Raw genomic sequence first — 23,328 nt, 5'->3', positions numbered from 1 at the left:
TAAAATGTGTTTTAATACTTCAACTTTTATATTTGTAGTTATAATAATCTAATGAATGAATAAATAAGGACAATGTTATCAATTCAAATGAAATTAAAACTTAAATTCAATTAAGTTTATTTCAATTTATAAAAGTGTTTTTAAATTAAACCAATTCTAATGTTTAAATCTTTTAATGTGTGTAGTATTTTCCAATTTGCAATTTGCCAGCTCAGCCAATTGGAGAACGACATGCACTGTGTAGCATTGGAGTGTGTTGCTTGTTTTGTCCTAGAGGCCAAGAGCCCAATAGCCAGTACAACCTATAAAAGCATCTCTTATCCGTGTAGCATTGGAGTGCATTGTTTGTTTTGTCCAGGAGGCCAAGACCCTAGTAGCCAACCCAGTCCCTGAAAGGGGCTCTTATCGTTCTGTTCCTGTCATTTTTGATCTCCAACGTAAAATTCCCGATGGACAATAAATCAGATCCCAAAGTCTGTTTCGCTCATGACTGTCAATTTGTTTATTTTTTGGTGAATTCTTTCTCTTCGAAGATCGTGATTGCTAAACAATACTTGTTTTCATTGTTTTGTAGGCTGGTGCTACTGCTGTGCCACCTCCCCGAATTGGTATTGTTTTGTTTCAGTGTTCAGTGTTTGCTCATCTGTAATTTACATTTACACACTTTCTAATATTATTTTGATTCCATTTTGTAGATTCTTCTTTGGGCTTAGTTTATCTACTGTTTAGTTGTTTTTCATTTTCAAATTGTTAAAATTTATGCAGGGAAGAGAGAGGGTGAGAATGAAGATGAGCAGCAAGTCAATGCAAAGAAGCATAAGAGACATGAGGTTGCAGAGGAGCAAAGGATTATGGATGAAATTGTTTCAGATGATTCCTTTGAAGATTTTGAACCAGATAAGGTATTTATTTGACATGGGTATTAGAATTTTATTTGATCCATAATAGACTTTAATTTTGTGCCAGTATAGGTATAATGATGTTTTTTATTTTCCCTGTTTGTGTTTTATTTTTGTTTTGGGCTAGAATCCTGAAGCTAAAAAAGACTCCCTCAGTAAACAGGAGAAGAAAGGCAAACCTGATAGTGCTAACTGTTCCAGTTCTTTGGAGTCATTGGCTGATGGTTCTGAGGAGGGTAAAGTGAGTAAATGAATTTCTCACAAAGATGCAACTATTGAACACTTTTAAATTGATAGAAGTTGCTTTTTTGATGGTTGGAATGCTTTGGGTGTGTGGCTATGATTTCTTGTTATTGTTTTTGAGCACCAAAATCCTAAGAGGATCGATCTAATGCTAGATAGAAGAAATTTTAATCAAAGTCAAATCTCTCTAGAGTATAACAATGGTCTTGATTCTTACAGAAGCTTTGATGAAGGCATCACAAACACTGAGTGATTGATTTCTATGTCATTGGTTGGTTATTTTACTATAATATATGAATAAAGGAGCATTGATTAATGCTTGGAAAATGAATTACTCTGTTTATTTGTGTTGGAAAACTGCCTTAATTGTGGTCACCCCGTGTCAGCCTTAGTTTCAGCCTCTTTAGAGGCTGCCTTAATTGCATCTTCAAAGGTGGTCTAGAGATATTTTGCTTAAATAGAGCTTATAAAGTTTGGGTTGTCCTTATCTTACAAGCTGGTTTTGTGGGGTTGAGTTAAGCCCTTTGACCAAATTCTAAGAATTTGTAATTCAGTTAGAAAGAATAATAGATGTAATTGAGTTTGTATGGTACTCATGTATGATCCAATTATTGAAATAGAGACTTAACAAATATGGCAGTGTTGGTGGATAGCATTAACCTGGTTTATTTGGTAGGATAGGAATGGGATAGTTTTCTCATTTTTTTTTTATCAGCAAAAGTATATATATATTATATAGAATATTAAAAATAGTACAAGCAGTACTGTTGTATATACATCCTAGCATTTGCAGGGTGCAGAACTGTGGTGACCTAATACATGCTAACCAAGTTGAATTAGGACACCAAAGATCTGGCTAACCGCTAGGTACCCATCCAGCCTAACTTGTATTATAGAAACTATCCCCCCTCAAGACAAAACTATCCCTAATGTTACTGGACCATGAGTGAAACGGGATATCAAATCCTTTCTCCAGATTTTTAAGCCAGGTCCAGCAATAAAATAGAGCATCCTCCATCAGTGTTGGATGATGCAATCTTCTTGTGTTGGTCATGGTTTAGGAATATGGAAAAGGGTTTTGTAATGCATTTTAATCAATGGTCGAGTAATTTGAGAGAGGTATTTTGTAATTCTAGGGAGGGAAGCATACATAGGACCTGGGTAGCCTATAGCTTACAATATGAGCAGCTTATGGTTAGCTAATTCGACTTTTCAAGCTTGTATTAGGAAACCATATGTCTGCTGAACTTCAAAAATTTGTATTCTCAGTACCCGTGGTACTTATATATATATATATATATACTAACTTATCTTTGCTGATAAAAAAAAATGGCTTCACCAAGACTAGGTCGTTGGCAGTGATTCTTTACAGGATGACAAATGGTCTATTTGGTGCCTTGTTTTGCTATATCTGGAAGACAAACTGATTATGTTGAGTTTGACAAAGTTTATATCACGTGTCAATTTCAGGGTAATATGGATATTGATGAGGGTAATCATTCTGAAGAATGTAATGAAGAAACACTAGAGAAGATGCAAGTTTTGGTATATAAATTGCTCACTGGACCAACTTTTACCAGCTATATATGTAATGGTGTTTTGTTATTTCTTTATATCTTTTAATTGCTTTTCAATCTTATTCTGTTCTGAAGATGGATGCTGCATCAAATGCTCAACAATATGATTTAAAAAATGTTGAAAATGATTCTTTCAGTAATAGTTCAGATGATGACAATGAAAGTGATGACAATGGCTCTGATGTTATTGAAAAGCCACATATGGTTACAAATGTGACAATCTTGGACATTGTACATATTCTTACTTTGGACATGGCTCAGAAACTATGAGAAAGATTTTGTAACTCATTACAATCAGTGGTCATCTAACCTTGGAGAGGCTTTTGTTTTTAGACAAGGGTAGAAGTCATACTGTATTGGCAGCTGTATAAATATGCTTTCCAGTTTGGTTCCCATCGAGACTGCTGTCTAGTCTGTCTTTGGGAACCATTTCACTGGATCTTATTGTAACCATGGTACCCCTGGTACTTGGCTTCATTTCTTATATATATATATATATATATATATATATATATATATATTTATCTTTGCTGACCAAAAAAAAAATTGTTTATTTTGAAAGTTAAATATCTTATCACCTTTCTTTTTATTGCAGCCTGTAAAAAGTTCAGAGAACAGTGAGAAAGGAATTGAGGAAAAAGACCCTAAAGCTCCTCAAGAAAATGTAATCATTTCATAATGAATTTCCTTAGATCTGCTAAAAGTTCCATTGTTATGAGTTATTGGAATATATAGTTGACTTGTGTGAAAGATGTTAGGGACGTGGAGATGGTTGGTACTGCTTCTGTAATTGAACAATATCAAATCAGTCATATAACAAGTTATTTCCTGAAATTTTGCAGCCTAAAATTCTAGCTACACCAAATGAACGAAATGCTGGATCGAAGACAATAGTTACTAGAAACTTGTCATACAGTGTGGAACGAGCTGATTTGTATGTATTATTTTTCATGCAGGTGCTTGTTGATTATTTTCTGTTCTATTTTTCTAATTTCAAAATTATTCAGGGAAAATCTTTTCAAAGAGTGTGGAGAAATTGTTGATGTTCGTCTACATACGGATGCTGAAGGGAGGTTTAGAGGCTTTGGACATGTTGAGTTTGCAACAGCAGAAGCAGCACAAAACGTAAGCCTTGTGACCTTATGTTTGTGTAAATAATTTTAGAACTGCCAAAGGCTTTTCATGGATAGTTGTACCTTTGCAAGCAACAGTTCCATTTACTTATCAAGGATAAAATTTTAATAATTTGATTTATTGAAATATTTTTCTCATTCCTAGTGCTTTCAATGAATTTGATTCCTGAGGCAAATTGCCACCCTGTACTTAGCTGTGGTTGAGGCTTTATTGTTGTTGATATTGCTAACTTGCAATTTTCAGGTGTGGTACTGGTATGTGTATATATATATATATATATAGCCTTGTCATTGAAATCTAATGTTGGATTGGCATTATAATTGTGCGTATGTTTGGTTCATGTGTGAATATCATTGTATTGTAGATGGGAGGTGCATGACTATGCAGTGGAAAGGAAGTGCCTCCTGATCGGTTTTGTAAAACTGTATTGTACCTGTTGAGAATCAATTTTAAATATTATGTATTTATTTTATAACGGAAACAGTATATAATTTGTAGGCACAAAATCTCCTATGATCAATTGTATGTATTATTTTGAGACTATATAATAAAGTCACCGCCGTGTATTTTAGATACATGGTATTCACCAAATCTGTCCCTTTGTTTTCCTTTTCAACATGGTTTCCTTATTATGGAGGGTTGACATTGATATTTCCAGGGTTTCTTACATACATACAGATATATATATATATATATATATATATATATATATGTTTTTTTTTTGTTCAGCAAAAGATAAGTATATGTATATATATGAAATGAATCCAAGTGCCAGAGGTACCATGATTACACTAAAAACCAGTGGAATGGTTCCCAATACAGACTACACAGCAGTCTCGATATATATGTGTATGGTTGGGTGTATATTACACACACACACACACACGTAAGTCGATACATACTTATGTGTGTATATATATTTAGATTCACAAATACATACATACACATACATATATAGTTTGTATGGCATGTGTTGCTATGCCTTGTCATCATCTTTGCTTTTATATTGTACTGAGTACCTCTGGTACTTCATATATATATATATATATATATATCTACTTTTGCTGAAAAAAAAAATCTTTGCTTTTATATTGAACCCCTGTTCTGAGTGAAGTCATTTACCTGAGAATTAATTATTGCTTCTGTAATCACAGGCTCTTCAGTTAAATAATACAGAATTGTTAAGATGTCGAATCAGAGTTGTTATAGCTCCACAAAAGAATAAGCATAGAAGGTAATTTACAGGTCTAATAAAACTGTTCAAGAGCATCCTTCTTTTTACTGTCTGTTGACAAATTTCCCACCCAATAACATTACAAAAACATTCTCAAGTTGAATTGAAGAACACTTTTTTTTGTTCCCATGCATTTGCAAAGATTGTCGTGTCTAGTTATGAATATACTTTTTGTTACTTGGATAAGCTTAAAAAAACAAGGCACTCTCTTGACATTTTTTTAAATGTTTCATAAATTACTTTTTCTATTGCATGAGAAAAACATTAAAACAGTTTTATTTTGTCATAAGCTTGTCTAACTATTATAATTTTCAAAACATATTTTATTATTAAAAATAGGATTAATTATGTATTTAGTCCCTGAACTTTTTTAGAATTCTGTTTTTAGTTCCTGAACAAAAGTTTGACCTGTCAAAGTTTCTAATTTTTCCTTCTGTTGCCAATTTTGTTCCTTGACGTTAATTTTCACCATTAAATGATGATGTGACATTAATGTTTTTAATATTTTTTTTACGTTTTGTGGAGGCTCATTTTTTGGCAGTTCTAAACCGCCAGATAATGCTTCATAATAGTCTTTAATGAATAGAAACCATTTTTTGGCAGTTTAAATACTGCCAAAAGTTGCTTCTCTCTTCTTCAGCAAGTGAGAGCCACTTCCACTTCCATAACCTTCAAATTGCAAATCACAACACAATGAATCAACAAATTCTAATTCATGCACACATTAAAATTTTTTCCAATCTGTTAGGATAAAAAGAGAAGGGAAAGTTAGTTAAGATGGTTAGACTATTGATGAGTTAGTTAGTTAGTTAGTTAGAGGGGTTGATTAGATATATATAAGAGAAGAAGGATAGGAGAAAGAGAGTTTTTTTTGTCATTGTAAATTGAGCATTAGCTCTTTTTGAAAGGAGAAATCCTTTGTGAAGGGGGAACCATTGGAGGAGAGTTTTCTCTCCTATTTCTGTTCTTTTTTTACCAGTCAATAAAATTCTCTTTTCTTTCTCATTTCAATTCTTGGTTCCTAACAATTGGTCCAACTTGCTGGATCTTTGAGGGAGAACTGGTGTTAGAGATGGAGGAAGTGCAAATTTGGGGTAAGGGGGAGCTGCCAGCATTTGTGGGGGAAGACCCAATTGGTTGGATTGCTAAGGGCTGAAAAATTCCGAGGTACAAGAAATTCCTTCATTCCTTAAGCTGCAATTCTTGGTTCCATAACACAATCCAATTACGAAGATTAACATTTTGTGAAAAGTTCCTATGATATGCTAACAAAGGAGAATGAAAGATAAATTGGTTATGAAGATTTTGAGTGATTCAAAATGAAAGATTCCTATTCCTATGTATGCTGACAAAGTTTGTGAAAAGTTTTCCAGTTATAATGAAAATTTTCTCGCTGGGGATAAGGTAAAATCTTGGGAAGATAGATGGATTTGTCGTGATCAATCTCTAGCTGAAAAGTATCCTAGGCTATATCTGATTTCTTCCCAGCAGCAGCAGCTAATTGGTCAAGTGGGGGAGCATATTAACTCCTCTTGGGAGTGGCGTTTTATTTGGAGAAGACCGCTGTTTGATAGTGAAGTTGATTTGGCCATCACTTTCCTCTCTGAAGTTGATGGTCAAGTTATTCTCACTCATGGGGCTGTTAGGTGGGTGTGGGTAGCAGATCAGTCGGGTATTTACTCTACTCAAAGTGCTTATGAAGTGTTACGGGAAGGGGTTGCAGAGGAGAATTTAGAGGATTGTTTCCGGGTGTTATGGAAAATTAGGATTCCAAGTAAGATAGCGATTTTTGTTTGGAGGCTCCTTAGGGATAGGTTACCTACAAAATCAAACTTGCAGGCTAGACAAGTGCAGATTCCTGATTTAAATTGTCCCTTTTGTGGAAGGATGGAGGAGGATGCTTCCCACCTATTTATCCACTGCAGTAAGATCCAACCTTTATGGTGGGATTCTATGTCCTGGATAAATCTCAAAGGTGCTTTGCCTTTGAGTCCAAAACAGCTGTTCATGCAGTATTCATTTTTGCAAGAAGATGGTAGAAGGAATAGGAGGTGGCAATACTGGTGGTTGGCTATCACTTGGACTACATGGCAGCTTCGAAACCGAATTCTGTTCTCTGGAGCGACTTTTGATGGAAACAAATTGGTTGAAGACGCCACTTTCTTAATGTGGACGTGGCTTCATAATTTGGAGAAGGATTTTACTATTCATTTCAATCATTGGTCCAGTAACTTCAAACATCATTTTTTGCAGTAGTAGGGGTGTTTTTTGGGATCATATCACATGTATTTTCTTCCCATATTTTGGTTCCTAATCAGACTTATGTTGCCTGATTGAGGAACCATATTTATGGTGTCTATCTCTGTATTTAGTACCTCTGGTACTTTTCTAATATATATATAGTTTTATCTTTGCTGATAAAAAAAAAAATAATGAAAATTTTCTCTTTCATTTACTTTCAAAGATTAATTAAATGAAAGGGAAATTCAATGATAGAGATAAAGACTCGAAGTACTTTTGCTTGTTCTACTGACGAGTTAAAAAGCTGCGTGGAGAAAATTTTCAATGAAACAAAATTGGCTCTTTGTGAGATCTCGATGGACCACCATCGAAACCATCGAACCAGAATTCGTAACCATTAACACACAAATCACCATGTCAGATTTGAACCCCTCTCTCATGCACGTTTGCTAGCACCACCAGAACCATTGCAATCGCATAGTGCCGTCATCCCTCTCGATGTGTTCTGAAACATTCATCACTTTTTTTGTATGGATTACACCATCAGTGACCTGGATTGGAGGTGACAGATGCGTTGGGGTGGATCTGATGGCCTTCGGGTTTCAATGCTCGTTGCAGCTGCGTTTTGCATCACAGGTCAGTGGAATCCATGGAGGCCGTGAGGTTTAAGAAATTTTGCAAAGGTAGAATCCAGGCAGTGCGGATCTGGTTCAGCGATTGCTGTTTAGGGTTCGAAGTTTGGGAGTTTGGAGAAACAAAATCGAAGAGGGTCGGGTTTGGGCTTGTGGGTCGTGAGTGGGAGGGATTTGGGTATTAGTGACTAGAGTGTGCCAATTTTTGGCGGTTTTAAACCACCAGAAAACAAGCTGTCACAAAACGTAATAGAATATTAATAAAATTAACACCATGTCATCATTTAATGGTGAAAGTTAACTGCAAGGACCACAACTAGTAACAAAAGGAAAGATTAGGGACTTTGACTAGTCAAACTTTTGTTCAGAGACTAAAAACATAATTTTGAGAAAGTTTAGGGACCAAAAACATAATTAACCCTTAAAAGTACATTATTTTTAAAACGCAAACAAATGAGCCTATAATCTCTTATTTTGGCTCTTTTCAATATGTTGCCTTATGCCCACATCTCTTTGCAGTTTCCATGTTATTTCTAGCAACTCGAGTCACTCATTTCAAAGGAGTGAAGGAACTCAGCCTGTGAAAGGTTCAGAGATTTCAGGGGACTGTGAACAAGAAACTGAGGTAAAAACCTCCTGAACTTGTCTGAAGAGTGTAAACATTTCATTATGCATATACCTAGGGCTGCTGACTTGTTTGAATACCTTGTAACATCAATATTATATCGTAGAATGTAGAGTATCTTAGAAATTATCTCTTAGGATTAGTTTATATAATTTCATAACTTCCATGATTAATATTGTATGATTTGTTTCCTTATTTCGTTAGGATTATTAGTATAAATGGTGAGTGTTTTAGGTTTTATCATCACCTTATCTTATTATAAATTATAATACAACACAATACGCAAGTAAATATTATTCATTAGTATCTTTTTTTTGTATTCTCTCCATGCATTCCTAAAATATCATAATTTCAACTTAACTTTGAAGTATATACTCCCTTCAGTCCTTACCCAATTAACTAATTCACAAGGATTTAGAAAATTAGTTAATTTAGGTAGTAACATTAAATTTGTCCTAAGTTTACATGTTCTTTAAATAAATACCCTTAACATTAACAAGACATACTCTTATTCTTTTTTTCAAATAATTTTATTGACTTCAATTCTGTCAATCTCTTTAATCAGAAATAGATTTATTGCTTTAATTTTTACTGGCAATGTATGTGAAGAAGCGAAGTAAAGTTTAAAAATTCTCTCTATAGTCTATACAAGGCAAAGTTAGACTCCCAAAGAGCCCAAGACATATTGCACCCCACCTACTATTTATTGAACTCAAATGACTAATAATTAAGGATATTTTTGTAAATATAAGACTAATGAATATGCATTACTCTTATAGTGAAGAAATAATTAATGTAGCAGACATTCTAGATTAGTTCTTATAAAAAGGACGAAACCAATCCTCTAATTTGGTTCTTATAAAAAGGGAGTAGTTGACTTGAGTGAAAGAGGTTAAGGATATGGAGATGATTGATGCAGCCTCCATCAGAAAGAAAGCTATAACTGAACAGTATTCCCTCTCCCTGCAATGTAAACCATCAAATCTGTCATATAATATGTTGTTTCCTGGAATGTCACAGCCAAAACTAATTGCTACTTGCAAAGAACCAAGTGCTACATCAAAGGCAATATATGCTAAAAACTTGGCATACAGTATGGAGCAGGATGATATGTATGTATTATTTTTTTGTGCTGGTGGTTTTTGATTATTTTGTGTACTGTTTTTCTAATTTCGATATTGTTCAGGGAATATCTTTTCAAAAATTGTGGAGAAATTGTTAGTATCCACCTACATACAGATCATAACGGGCGGTTTAAAGGCTATGGACATGTTGAGTTTGCAACCACAGAAGCTGCACAAAAAGTAAGCTATATCATCTTGTGTGGCCTGTGCAAATCATTTTAGAACTGCCAAAATCATTTCAAAGATACTTGTATTTCACTTGTAAAGTTTTAACAAATTGGTTTATTGAAATATTTCTCTCATTCATCATATTTTCAATGAAATTTATTGAATTTAATAACTAAAGCAAATTGCTACCCTGTAATTATTTGTGGTTGAGGTTTTATTTTTGTTGATATTGCTAAACCTGCATTTTTGACAGGCGTGGTATTAGTTCACGTTTGTGTATAGCCTTGTCTTTGGAATCTAATGTTGGGTTGGCATCGTAAATGTGCATATATAAATATCTGGTTGATGTGTGAATATCGTGATGTTGTGGATGGGATGTGCATGGCTGTGAGAAAAAGGAGAAATTCCTCCTAATCTGTTTTTTTGTAAAAATGTGTTCAACCTTCGATTGTAAAGATCCTATTGCCCTGCTGTTGCTAGAATTAGCATTTGAATTTCCAGTCGAAGCCAATGGTTCTAAAATGTGGGTAGAGTGATGTTCAATGGCCCAACTTGAATATGATTGAACTGGGTTATACCCAGAATCCACAACCTGATTTGACACTCATGGTTTTGGGTATTCAGTAACTGGGTACAAATGAATGATTTGCATATATTGGAGCAGTTTTTGTTGGCTGTTTTGGAACATCACCGAGAGTTTCTCCAAACAACTCATCCTCTATGGATCATGCAAGGCAGATTGCCCTTTGAACATTTTACGGGTTGTGTTTTTACCTTATGATAACATTGCTTAACCCATTCATAAAATATCCCAAAGCTTCTTCCAGAATTTCTAATAATTGTGCAAGCAACATTTCAAACTGCTGCACATAATCTCCAACCTATATTGTTTGATGGATAGCGGGAAGTTGGACGTAAGGATTCCTGCTCCATTTCTGGAAAATATCTTGAGCAATTCTGCAGTCAGTGTTTCCCAATTCACATCTTAAGCAGTCTCTTTTTCAAATACTGAAACCAATGCATAGCAGTGTCTCCATACACACAGGCCAGAGGCACCTCCTTCTCTGATCTTGCGTTTTGAATATTGACATACTCTTCTGCCTGAGCAACCAATTGGATCACTTCCATCAAAATTGGGCAATTCAGTCCTCTGTACTACTGGTTTGAGTGTTTCAGTATATTCAATTCCATCGTCTGTGGAATTTGCATCCATATGTTCTTGAGGATGTTTCAAGAATTCTTGAATGGCTAGGACTTCCTGTGTCAAAATCACCAATCTTCAAAGTGTTTTGCTTCATCCATTCCTTTAACAAAGCGCATAACTAATCAAACTATCAACTTTCCTTTTCATTTCATCAATGTTCTTTTGAATTTCGTCTACATTCTTCCCCATGGTTTTAAGATGATGATCATGGTCATTGGTCAGAATTGGATCTTCTCAACTCCTCACTGGATTGTCAAATCGATTCCACTTGCCTTTCCGAGCCTTCCACTCTCGAGTACATCCTCGTTGATGGCATTTGGCAGGATGGATCAATTATTAGATGGCTTAAATATGTTTTTAGTCCCTCAAAGATAGGCCATTTTTGTTTCTGGTCCTCCAAAGTTAAATTTGCTTTTTTAGTCCCTGAAATTCAAAAAAAACTTTTTTAGTCCCTCTACACAGAAGTTCCAAACCGGGAATAAGGAATTTGCAATTTTTGGCAGCTTTTGACCGTCAAAATTCAAAATTCAATTTAAATTTTAAAAAGAGTTAGTTTCCACTGTCAGATCAAACACTTTTCCTCTGCTTCGATTTGGAAAACAAGGAATAATAAGATTTTTCAGGGGATACTGCATTCTCTCCGTGGAACTTTAGTCCATAGGTGGGCATCAGGTGGTTGTGCTTGTTCGCATTGGGGCTTCTCTTCTTCATGGGTGTGGAGTACACACTCCTCATGGTGCCGCTGCTGTCGCCACCCTTCGGCTTGGGCTTCCTCGCCACACACTCCTCGAGCTGTTGCCACATCTCAACATGCTCTTGGTCGTGCTCAATACGGTACGACGCTTAAACTCCCTCCAGATCTAAACGAATTGGGGCACTTTTTCTGGTTTTGGATTTTGTTTTGGTTAATTGGGGGATTGAATTTATTCGAAGGAAATGCAAATCGGAGCACTGTTTTTGGTTTCAGATTTCTCCATTTAAACTCCTTCCAGATCTGAACGAATTGGGGCACTTCTCTTCACTGCGTTCGGATTCAAGGTCCCTCCATTTAAACTCCATCCATTTAAACTTAGTTCAACAACACTATTTCAAATTCAAGGTCCCTCCACCATATGGATTTGATGTTGTCTCGAGATGCTTCATTCAACTGTCTCCAGCCACCATATTTGGACTCTAACACCCTGGCCCACAATTCCCCTTGATGCTGGAACAAGTTCCATTTCCATTTTGCGAGTAGTGCCAAGTCGAATGTGGGCATGTCCTTGATTCCGAGTCCCTCATTCTCCTTTGGAAGGCACACTGTCTCCCATTTGATCCAGGCTATCTTGTTTTGGTCATCACCTCCACCCCATAGGAATCTCCTCTGTAAACGCACCAGCTTGTCCACCACCTTTTTGGGAACCCTGTAAAAAAAAAGAAATAAATAGGAATGGATGCTAAGACAGACTGTATGAGAGTCACTCTCCCCCTGAAAGATAGGAGTCTTTGCCTCCATTTCGCTAGTTTTTTCTCACATTTACTGATAACAGGGTCCCATGTCTGACACTTTCTTGGATTTGCTCCAATAGGAATACCAAGGTACATAAAAGGAACGGACAACAGACTACAGTTGAGGTAATGTGCTGCCTCAGACTTCCACTCTTCCAGCATGCCAAAAGCTCCAAATTTTGAGACCTGATATGAGTTCAAAAGTCCTCAAAATCGCTTTGATAACTCTGACATTCTCCATAGATGCCTCTCCAAAGAAAATTGTGTCATCCGCATATTGTAGAATGCTGATTTCCACCTTGTTCAAGCCTACTGGGAATCCCCAAAATAGGTTTTTCCCCATAGCTTGTGACATCAGCCCATTTAGTGCCTCAGCTACAATATTAAAAAGTAGAGGTGCTAATGGGTCCCCTTGTCTAAGTCCTTTATGAGGGAGGAACTATTAAAAAGTAGAGGTGCTAATGGGTCCCCTTGTCTAAGTCCTTTATGAGGGAGGAACTCAGACGAGGGGCTCCCATTTGCCAAGATTGAGATAGATGTGGATTTTAGACACCCTTCAATCCACTGTATCCATTTTGAACAAAAACCCATCCTCCTCAACATGTAGATCAAAAAGTCTCATGAAACTGAATCGTAAGCCTTCTCGTAATCAACCTTGAATACCATGCATGGCTTTTGACTCCTTCGAGCTTCTTCAACCACCTCATTTGCTATCAGCACACTATGTAGCATATGTCTTCCCTTTATAAATGCGGATTGCCTTTCATCTATGATGAGATGCATGACCTGCTTCGGTGTATTAGCCAAGATCTTAGCCACTATCTTGTATATAAATGATTTTACTAAAATAGAAACTTGATTGGGTTTTCTGTCCAATTATTTTGGTGTACATTGCTAATGCACTCCAACTGAAAAATGGTTGAGTGTATATTAGCAAACCCCACATATATATATATATATATATTGCCCTGTCAATGCCTCATCATGATCTGTGGGCTATGTTTGTTGAACCCTTGTTCTATGCAAAGACATTTAGCTGAAAATCAATTTTCTTTTGTAATCACAGGCTCTTGAATTGAATAATACAGTATATCTGGGACGTCGTGTTGGAGTTTTTATAGCTAAAGGAAAGGGTGAATATACCTCCAATAGAAGGTAATGTACATATATAATGAAACTGTGCAATTGCTTGCCTCTGGTCTGTTTGTTAATTAAATTCCACTTACTAGCACTAGTGTACATTTCTTACGAAACATGTTCATTTGGAATTGGAGGATATTTTTATTTTTCCCATTCAATTTTTATTTTATTTTATTATTTAAATTTTAATTATGTACTCTTTTGTTTAGGGTTCTTGGGTAAGCTTTGCATAGATCGAAGAGAGAATGAGTAGAGAGAAAGAGACATGTGAGAAAACTGTAATTGGACACCCTTCAATATATAGTGATCCTCATATTTATATAACTAGGTGAAAGGAGTAGTGCATAAGAACATGTGAGCCGAGCCCATATACTCAAAACAGAATCCTAATTGCTTTTATTATAATAGCTCTTAACACTTCCCCTCTAGCTGGAGCATAAATATAGTTGAAACGGCACTGATTTTATTAATTTGTGTCATGCAAATTACATTCTCTAATCATGTTGGAGACATTGACTGATTGACGGCATTTGCCAACAGCGGAAGCAATGGACAAGAGGTGAAGAACACCGGATGGTGATAGGCTGAGTGGGATTGGACCTGCTCTGATACCAACTTAAGATTAATGCATTTTCATAATGGTGCTTGAGTGAATAATCTCACTCTGCATATATATACATATATATTATATAGGATTTACCAACATACACCCTTATTTTTAGTATGAGTGCGTTAGCAAACTATAACTAAAAAATATCTGAGAATAGGCAATGATGTAGCTGGCTAACACACTGATACTAAAAAACAAGGATGTGTATGTTAGCAAATGCTTGTGGGGTTTGCTAATGTACACACCCTTGTTTTTTTAGTATGAGTGCTCATAAACTGCATTTTCTAGCTTATATGAAATAGACTAAAACATTTTTTTCTGGAAAACTTATCTAATTATTATAGTTTTAAACATTTTTTTAATCAGGAAAAATTACTCATTCAGTCCCTATATTTGTTCTAACCTTACTTTTTAGTCCTTACACTTAAAAATCATTCTTTTTAGTCCCTCTAACAGAACTCTAACAGAATCTATGGAGAGAAAAGTAAAACTATAGAAAAGAGAAGAGAAAATATTATTGGCAACTGAACTTTGTGTTATAACTCAGTATATATAGGCTTAGATAGTTATGACAGTTGTTAACAACTAACTAACTCAGAACCGAAAACTAACACCTAACTAACTCACTTAACTGAGAGTGCAGTTGAATACTGCAACTCTCTGTACAATACTCTAATACCCTCTACTTATTTTGGTTCATTTCTATATTGTCCCCTGTGCCAATATATTCTCATTTCTGTTTCCTTGTTAATATTTTTAGCAACTGGAGCAAGTCATTCCACCAGAGTGAACAAACTAAGCCCATCAAAAGTACAGAGAGTTCAGAGTACTGTGAGGAAGAGGTTGAGGGAAAAGCCTCCAATAGTTCTTGGGAAAGTGTAAGCATTTCGTTATGCATTTGCTTATATGAATTATTGGAGTATATAGTTGTCTTGTGTGGAATGGTTAGGGATGTGGAGATGGTTGGTGCTTCCTACATTGAAAAGAAAGTTGTAATTGAACAATATGCTCAGTAGTCAGTTCCTGCAATGTATATGATCAAATCAGTTATATTCTATGTTATTTCCTGGAATTTTGCAGTCTAAAAGAGTAGCTACTTTGAAAGAACAAAATGCTCCATCAAAGACAATATATGTCAAAAACTTGTCATACAGAGTGGAACGGGCTGATATGTATGTATTATTGTTCATGCAATTACTTGTTGATTATTTTCTGTACATTTTTTTATAATTTCAAAATTTTTCAGGGAAAATCTTTTCAAAGAATGTGGAAAAATTGTTGATGTTCATCTACATAGGAATCCTGATGGGAGGTTAAATGGCTTTGGACAAGTTGAGTTTGCAACAGCAGAAGCTGCAAAAAAAGTAAGTTACTTTTGTGACTTTATGTAGTTTGCAAATGTTAGAATTGCCAAAAGCATTTGAAAGATAGTTGTATGCTACCTCTAATAGCAAAGGATTCAAGTTAGTTGATTACTCTTAAAATGTGGGTTTGGGCCTAACTCAACCCCAAAAGCTAGCTCATAGGGTGAGGGTTGCCCCTCACTTATATACTCTATCTTGGCCTTATCTCTAGTCAATGTGGGACTTGGGTTTTTCTATACAATTACAATGATCTTATTAAAAATCTTTCTAGAAAATGAGTTGCAAACAGTTTTGTTATATAATGCATTTTGATAATGTGGAACTAACAAGTTGTAGAAAAGGATTGTATTTCACAACTTGATGTTTGATTACAAGGCAACTGTATAGGTAGGGAATTAGGTCAACAGCTGTACATTAATTTATGCCCAGAAACCGGGGGACATAATCTCATCTTAAATGTTGACGGACTAATCACAGAAAGAATGTAGGGGAGATCTCTAAAATTAATAAAAGAATCTGCTCCTAGCTGTTACAAGGAAAACAGAATCAGAGGATTCTGTCTATTGCTGCAAATCAGGAATCAATCACCTTAAAATCAGGAACTAATCACCAAAAGTGTTGTGAAATAAGTTCATCTAAACTTTTTTAACTCATGCAATGGTATATTGTTCTAACCAGCTCACAGGTTGCAAATTCTATACTGCTTGTTAACCTGGTCATTTCTTGTAAAGCCTAACACAACATTGCCGAGCCTTTGTCTGTGCCTAATACAAAATTGCCAAGCCTCATCTCACTAGGTGCTATTGGCTAAATGCATCATTTGACCCTATGTCTTTGCATTCCAATTAGTTGTGAATCTTGTGATGGAGGTTTGACATTGATATTTCTAGGCTTTCTTATATATATATATAGTGCCTGTGTCTCTATGCCTCATCATTTGTGTTATGGTTATTATAGCCCTGTTCGGTGGGAAGACATTGAGCTGACAATCAATTTGTTTTTTGTATCACAGGCTCTTGAGTTGCATAATACAGAATTGTTGAGACGTCCCATTGGAGTTGATTTGGCTGAAGAAAAAGGTGAATATACCTACAGTAGAAGGTAATCTACATATCTACTCCTATATATAATAGAACTGTGCAAGAGCATGCCTCCTGTCGCTGTCTGGTGACAAATTTTTCTGCCTAATTGCACTAGTGTAAATTTCTTATAGCATAGCATAGCCATTTTGAACAGGAGAACATTTTTGTTTTTCCTGTGCATTTGCATTGTAATGTGTATGCTCCTTTTGCATTGGGTGCTTGGATACACTTTGCAGTAAACAAAAGCACGTTTATGATATAGTTTTCTTTTTAGCATTTTTTCCTAATCATTTTAGTTAAACTCTCCTCTGGCTTTTTTTCCTAACTAGTTGTCTTGTGAAAAAAAAAAAAACAAAACACAAAAACAATTTTTTTTTTGGAAGGCAGAAAATATATATTATTAATAAGAAACACAGCAGTACCAGAGGTACTGGTGAAATATGAACAAATACAAGACACCTATGGTGCCACCCTCCAAAAACAAAGAAAAAAAGCTAACCAGGACCCCACCACAGAATATAAAGGTACCCAACCCAGATTAACCAAAAGACTCCGAAATATTGGAAGACCAATGGTTAAAAGGAATGTTGAAATCTTTCTCTCTAACTTTTAACCAGGACCAAGCTAGGAATAAAGCATCATCCATCACTTTGGATGAGTCAAAAGGATTTCCCTGGAAAATCAATAGATTCCTATGCTGCCATATAGAACTAGTTAATGCAATCCACCGTGCACACCATCTGCTATGATTTCTCCCTGCACCAAAACCATCACAGAATTGGACAAAATGAGTTGCTGGAGAAACTGGAAGTGCTCCTACAACCTGAGTCCATCTCATGGATTCCCACCATAAGCCTCTAGTCGTTTTGCAGTTGAAAAACAGGTGACCAGCCTCCTCCTGCTCATTCCCACAGAGAGGACATTCAGTTTCCTGAATGGACACATTTCTTCTAAGAAGGTTACTCCTAGTGGGAAGCCTATCTTTAATAAGTCTCCAAGAAAAAACCGCAGCCCTTGGGGGGATTTTCAACTTTTTCTTGTTAGCTTTTTGTTTTTCTTTCTTTTATCAACATCATAAATGCTTTTAAACATGTGTTATTAATTAAAAATGTATTTTTTAAAGAACATAGAGATGACCCATTAGTCTCTTGTATTGGTACATTTCTGTATCTTGTCTTATTCCCACATCTTCCATTTGCTGTTTCCTTGTTAACAATTTTAGCAACTGGAGCAACTCATTCCAGAAGTGTGAAAGAGATCAGTCTCCAACTGTATTTGTGACGGGTTTTGATAGTTCCCTTCCGGCAGAAAAGGTAATTTTTCCTCTTATCATTTTGATCTGTTACACCACTTTCTGCACAGGATTGCATGAATCTCTTCCTATTGCATCATTGTTTGGTTTAACTCTATTTAATGTCTGCTTTTTTCTTTCAGATAAAAGCTAGCCTAGAAGAACATTTTGGTTCTTGTGGAGAGATTCAAAGGATATCAATTCCGACATTTCATGATTCTGGTGCTGTTAAGGGGTATGTTTCTTGTTATGCTGCAAGTTAGGTTATAATGTGCTGTTGAATGTTTTGACATGGTACTGTAGTAGAATTCATGGTACAATGAGAATTGAGAGAAACTGTAACTTTGAATTATTATTACAAATGAGTGAATGCAAGGATACAATATGTATGTTGATCTATTAGAGTTGCAGTCAATTATGACTGATTTGACAGCTAAAAGCATTCCTAACTAACAATCTGAACAGACTATCAACAGAGATATGCTGTCCCCTGCACAGGCCCACTTAGAAAAACAAGGTGTAGGCCCACTGGGCTAGATCCACTAATCACTCTATATCCAACACCCCCCCTTAAGCTCAAGGTAGTTGACATAGGACAAACTTGTTGAACACTTTGAGCTTATCTCTGAGAGCTTTAAACCAGACAGAGGACAGAGGCTTTGTGAGAGCATCTCCCCACTGATCATGAGGTGGAACATGATAGACCAGAAGGCTTTCGTTGAGAACCTTTTCCTGAATGAAGAAGATACTGAGCTCCATGTGTTTAGTACGAGAGTGGAGCACTGGATTGTCAGATAGAGCCACCATGCTAAGGTTGTCACAAAGAACCTTAGGTGTTTGAAATCAATGAATTCGGACTGGTGGTACAAGAAGGGGTATATTTGCTTGCTTGTTAAGGAGACTGCCTAGAGGCAAATTTTATTTTCTCAATATCTTACCTCAACTTGATAAATTCACTTAGTTCACACAACTCTTGTGATCATGCCTTTGTGGAAGTTATCTAGAGATAATGTAGTAATCTCCACATAGATAATGTGAGATTTATTTTATTTTCTTTATTTTGTTGTTACATTTACTTTTTTATCTACCTTATTTTTACAGATATAATTAGCTCTTTGTTGAACTTGAAATGTTTGAGTATGAAAATATGCACACAAAAAGGATCCTCAGCCTTAGTTTGCTGGGAGATGTATATATATATGTGTGTGTGTGTGTGAGAGAGAGAATTGATAGATAGTACAAAAAAGTTCATGATGAAGGGGTTACAGCCTAGCCTATGGTGACAGATTACGGGACAGCTTCTAAGAGCTTCTACAAGCTTCCATAACAAGCTATAAAACACTACAAGCTTAAACATGTGCAAGAATTAGTGTGTATTGCATTCCTATCTCAAATTTTATAATTTACAGGTTTGCTCACTTGGGGTTCAAGGATGTTGTCAGTGTGAGGAAAGCTCTACATCTTGATCAAAATGAGTTAGGAGGTTTCCACTTGAGAGTCGAAAAAGCAAAGCCTCGACGTGAAAACCAGGGTATAGGTGGTGGTAGAGGTGGTGGTGGTGGTCATCAGTTTGGTGGAAGGGATGGAAGTGGCTATACCAGCAGAATGGGTTGGGGACGAAGTGGTGGTGGTGGGTGGCATTCTCTTCATTTTTCTGATGAAGGCACAGGTATTTCATTTTTCTACAATTAGCTTTTTGTTTCCTTGTGTTAGAGTATGTTGGTATCAGCGTTCTGAATTCCTTGTGTTACTATAGGTACCTGACTCTTATGTTGTGTTTGCGTCGTTCTGTTGTCAGTTGTAACAGAATACAACTGATCCTGTCAGTTGCTCCTATATAAATCAAGCCTTACCTGTAAGATTCAGATTGGTGAATATTGAAATTAGTTACTTTTTCCAAACTTATGCTCTGTTTGGTAGAGAAGATGGAAATAAAGAGGATGAAAATATAAGAGAGATATTTGAATTAAAGTAGAGCGTAGGAGGTGTGGGATCCACACTATTTCTCTCCCCCCCTGCCTCTTTCTTTCCTTCCAAACAAAGCATTAGTTTCTCTCAAAATTCCTTTCCATTTTTTTTTGTTTCCTCACATGGTGTTGCAAGCATTCTCTAAGGCCTGGAATTCCAGATATGATTGAAACTCTGTTATAGAACCCAACTCATAAATCTGCAAATTTAATTTATGATTATGTTATTTGAATTATGTTATCATAGTTTATCCTTAGGATTAAGTTATTTGAATTCTGTTGTCATAGCATATCATTAGGATTTTTCTATTTTTAAATCTGTTTCAGGGAGTTGGTTAAGGGAGATGATAATAAATATAGGTCTTAGAAATTGGTTTTAAGGCCTAACTCAATCTCAGTGTGTCTCCCAAAAGACAAAGGGGGTCTAGGCATAAAGGATCTAAAGACATTCAACACAGCATTGCTTGGAAAGTGGAGATGGGACCTATTTCAGCAGCAAGGGGAACTATGGGCCAGAATACTGGATTCTAAATATGGTGGATGGAGATCCCTGGCTGAAGGAATAAGAGGCAGCAATGAATCTCCATGGTGGAAGGACCTAATGATGGTGCTTCACCAACAGCAACGGAGCACTGTCCTTAAAAATGAAATAGCATGGAGGGAGGGATGTGGAGACAAGATTAGGTTCTGGGAGGACTGCTGGACTGGTGCCGATGTACCATTAATGGCAAAATATCCTAGACTGTATCAAATTTCATGCCAACAATAGCAATTCATCAAGCAGATGGGGAGCCACACAGATGCAGGCTGGGAATGGAATTATATTTGGAGGAGATCCTTATTTGATAATGAAGTTGACATGGCTGATGGATTTTTAGGGGAGACAACACAGACAACAATCCAACCACATAGAGCAGATACTTGGGTTTGGAAACCTGATCCAAGTGGACAATACTCAACAAAAAGTGCGTATGATCAGCTCTTGGGAGAATCATTGGGGGGGGGGGGGGGGGGGGGAATCTGGATGGAGCTTTTGAGGAACTATGGAAACTTAGGATCCTTGCCAAAACAACATTTTTTGCATGGAGGCTAATCAGAGACCAATTGCCAACGAAGTCAAATTTGCGAAGGAGACAAGTAGAGGTAAATGACATGATGTGCCCATTTTGCAGAAATAAGGAGGAGGATGCAGCTCATTTATTCTTCAATTGCAGCAAAACCTTACCTTTATGGTGGGAGTCCTTGTCTTGGGTGAACATCTTGGGCGCATTCCCGCAAAATCCGAGGCATCATTTTCTGCAGCATGGCAGTGGAAATGTTGGTGGGATCAAACCCAATAGATGGAAGTGCTGGTGGGTAGCTTTAACATAGACCATCTGACAGCAAAGGAATAGGATAGTTTTTTTAAATGAAACCTTCAATGGAAGCAAGTTGTTGGATGATGCAATATTCCTAGTATGGACATGGCTCAGATCCATGGAAAAAGATTTTGTACTGCACTTCAACCGTCCGGTAACCTAAGAGAAGGTTTTTGTACTTAGGAAAGGATAGTAGTTGCTGGACATATGTAATATTTTATAGTGTGGCTAGCTCGGTTCCTTCTCAGATTTCTTAGTCTGGCCAAAGGAACCAGCTGTCTACCTAATCTCAACGTGTATCTTTAGTACCACTGGTACTCTCATATATATATATATATATAATTTTGCTGAGCAAAAAAAAATTACTGTAGGTACCTGACTGCTATGTTGAGTATATAAGCATTTTTATGTCGTAACAGAATACAACCAGTACTGTCAGTTGCTCGTATTTAAATCAAGCCTTCCCAAGATTTAGATTGGTGAATAATTCAGATTGGTTTCCCATGTTTTCTCCCGCCTTGTTAGAAATCAGAAATATCTTAGATTTCTGTATTGAATCTCCTGTTGTACTGATAAATATCACTGCTGCTAGATTGATTCTTGGTTCTGAGGAGCCAGACAACCTCATGTCGTTCATGTTTTAACTATGCTTAAATTACTCTTCTACATTTTTACCCTTCTAGTATTGTCTCAACAAATTATTTTTACAATTTATGTGTACCATCTGTGACCTCATTCATTGCTTTAACCATGCTTAATTACTCTTCTACATTTTTACCCTTCTAGTATTGTCTCAGCAAATTATTGTATTATAATTTATGTGTATCATGTGACCTCATTTATTGCTTTAGAAGCTACACTTGGGCTATCATGTTTATCATGTGACTTCAATAGTTATCTTCAATTCTCGTATTTTTAATACCTTGGAAATATCAGTAAATCTTATACAAAAATGAAGTATTTTAACGTGTGATTTAATCATCTGCTTGAAGAATCATGATTAGCATAACTGTTTACTTCCTCAACTATTGCGTCATATATATCATTTCATTTTCTGATGATTTTTTCTCGTGATTGTCATTTAGGGAGGAAGACCCACTCTTACTCATGACAACTATTGCAGCAGATGTTGCAATTTTTTTGGTGGGTTAATTGCAGAGTTTTGGGATTTGTGCAACAGTGTCAATTGGATTGCTTTTGTGGCTACCTGGTCTCTGCAGTAACCAGTTGGAATTGGAAAATTGGGGGTGTTAAACCGAACTAAATTGCTGTAAATCCTATATCCGATATAAAAAAATAAATTAAAAACTGATTAAACTAAAAACTAAAACAGCCGCATATTTTTTTTTTAGTTCGGTTCAATTTTTGGATCTTCCAAAAACTGAACCCAATCAAATTGAACCGAACATTATATATGGATTTTACGTAATGTATGTTTTGGTGTACTATAATTTTTAACTTTTGATGGTTTCAATATGTGATTTATAATGTATTTCTTTTTTGTAAGATCTGTCATATGTGGTTTCTGTTGTGGTATTAGTAATAGTAATATACTATAATTTTAAACTTTTAATGGTTACAAAGTTACAATATATGATATATAATGTATTTTCTTTACGAAAGATTTGTAATATGTGGTTTTTGTTGTGGTATTAGTAACAAGTATTACTAACTTGCTATAGATGAGATATACAATTTACTGTTATGTTATAAAAGACATGTCAATATTATTAAAGAAAATTGTTGAATAGAAGTTAAAAATATTATTTTTCACGTATTTTAAACAAGATTTTAGAAAAATAAAATAAAATATACTTTTTAAAGTAATATAACATAATAATTATATAAATTTAGTTATTAGATTTTATATTGTGTTAATAAATTAACTGTGAAATCAAATTATAAAAGATTGATTTGGTTTGTTTTGAATTTAATGTTGCATTCAAA

The 23,328-nt window shown here is 35.7% G+C and overlaps 1 protein-coding gene across 16 annotated transcripts in view; it reads left to right on the top strand.

The window, feature by feature from the left end:
• The window catches only part of LOC114425359 (nucleolin 1-like), a 28,326-nt gene extending 5,471 nt beyond the window's left edge, over positions 1–22,855 (top strand). For 7 of the 16 annotated variants that reach the window (XM_028392255.1, XM_028392257.1, XM_028392256.1 and 4 more), the window contains 21 exons: positions 186–473; positions 575–608; positions 766–902; positions 1,027–1,140; positions 2,613–2,687; positions 3,315–3,383; positions 3,562–3,653; positions 3,727–3,844; positions 5,008–5,087; positions 8,480–8,585; positions 9,606–9,697; positions 9,772–9,889; positions 13,636–13,724; positions 15,080–15,197; positions 15,400–15,491; positions 15,566–15,683; positions 16,696–16,784; positions 17,988–18,078; positions 18,200–18,291; positions 19,466–19,725; positions 20,351–21,034. In XM_028392255.1, coding sequence (XP_028248056.1) covers positions 450–473; positions 575–608; positions 766–902; positions 1,027–1,140; positions 2,613–2,687; positions 3,315–3,383; positions 3,562–3,653; positions 3,727–3,844; positions 5,008–5,087; positions 8,480–8,585; positions 9,606–9,697; positions 9,772–9,889; positions 13,636–13,724; positions 15,080–15,197; positions 15,400–15,491; positions 15,566–15,683; positions 16,696–16,784; positions 17,988–18,078; positions 18,200–18,291; positions 19,466–19,725; positions 20,351–20,403 — 2,061 coding nt within the window. In that variant the 5' untranslated portion in view covers positions 186–449 and the 3' untranslated portion in view covers positions 20,404–21,034. Of the gene's footprint in view, positions 1–185; positions 474–574; positions 609–765; positions 903–1,026; positions 1,141–2,612; positions 2,688–2,829; positions 3,184–3,314; positions 3,384–3,561; positions 3,654–3,726; positions 3,845–5,007; positions 5,088–8,479; positions 8,586–9,605; positions 9,698–9,771; positions 9,890–13,635; positions 13,725–15,079; positions 15,198–15,399; positions 15,492–15,565; positions 15,684–16,695; positions 16,785–17,987; positions 18,079–18,199; positions 18,292–19,465; positions 19,726–19,812; positions 19,912–20,350; positions 21,035–22,466 lie in introns of those variants that run through there. The other 9 variants (XM_028392261.1, XM_028392259.1, XM_028392258.1 and 6 more) reach the window with 5 other exon arrangements.
• Positions 22,856–23,328: the final 473 nt, after the last annotated feature.

Source organism: Glycine soja, chromosome 9 (genome assembly GCF_004193775.1).
Source record: "Glycine soja cultivar W05 chromosome 9, ASM419377v2, whole genome shotgun sequence".
Taxonomy (NCBI): domain Eukaryota; kingdom Viridiplantae; phylum Streptophyta; class Magnoliopsida; order Fabales; family Fabaceae; genus Glycine; species Glycine soja.
This window is presented reverse-complemented; position numbering and strand designations above follow the sequence as displayed.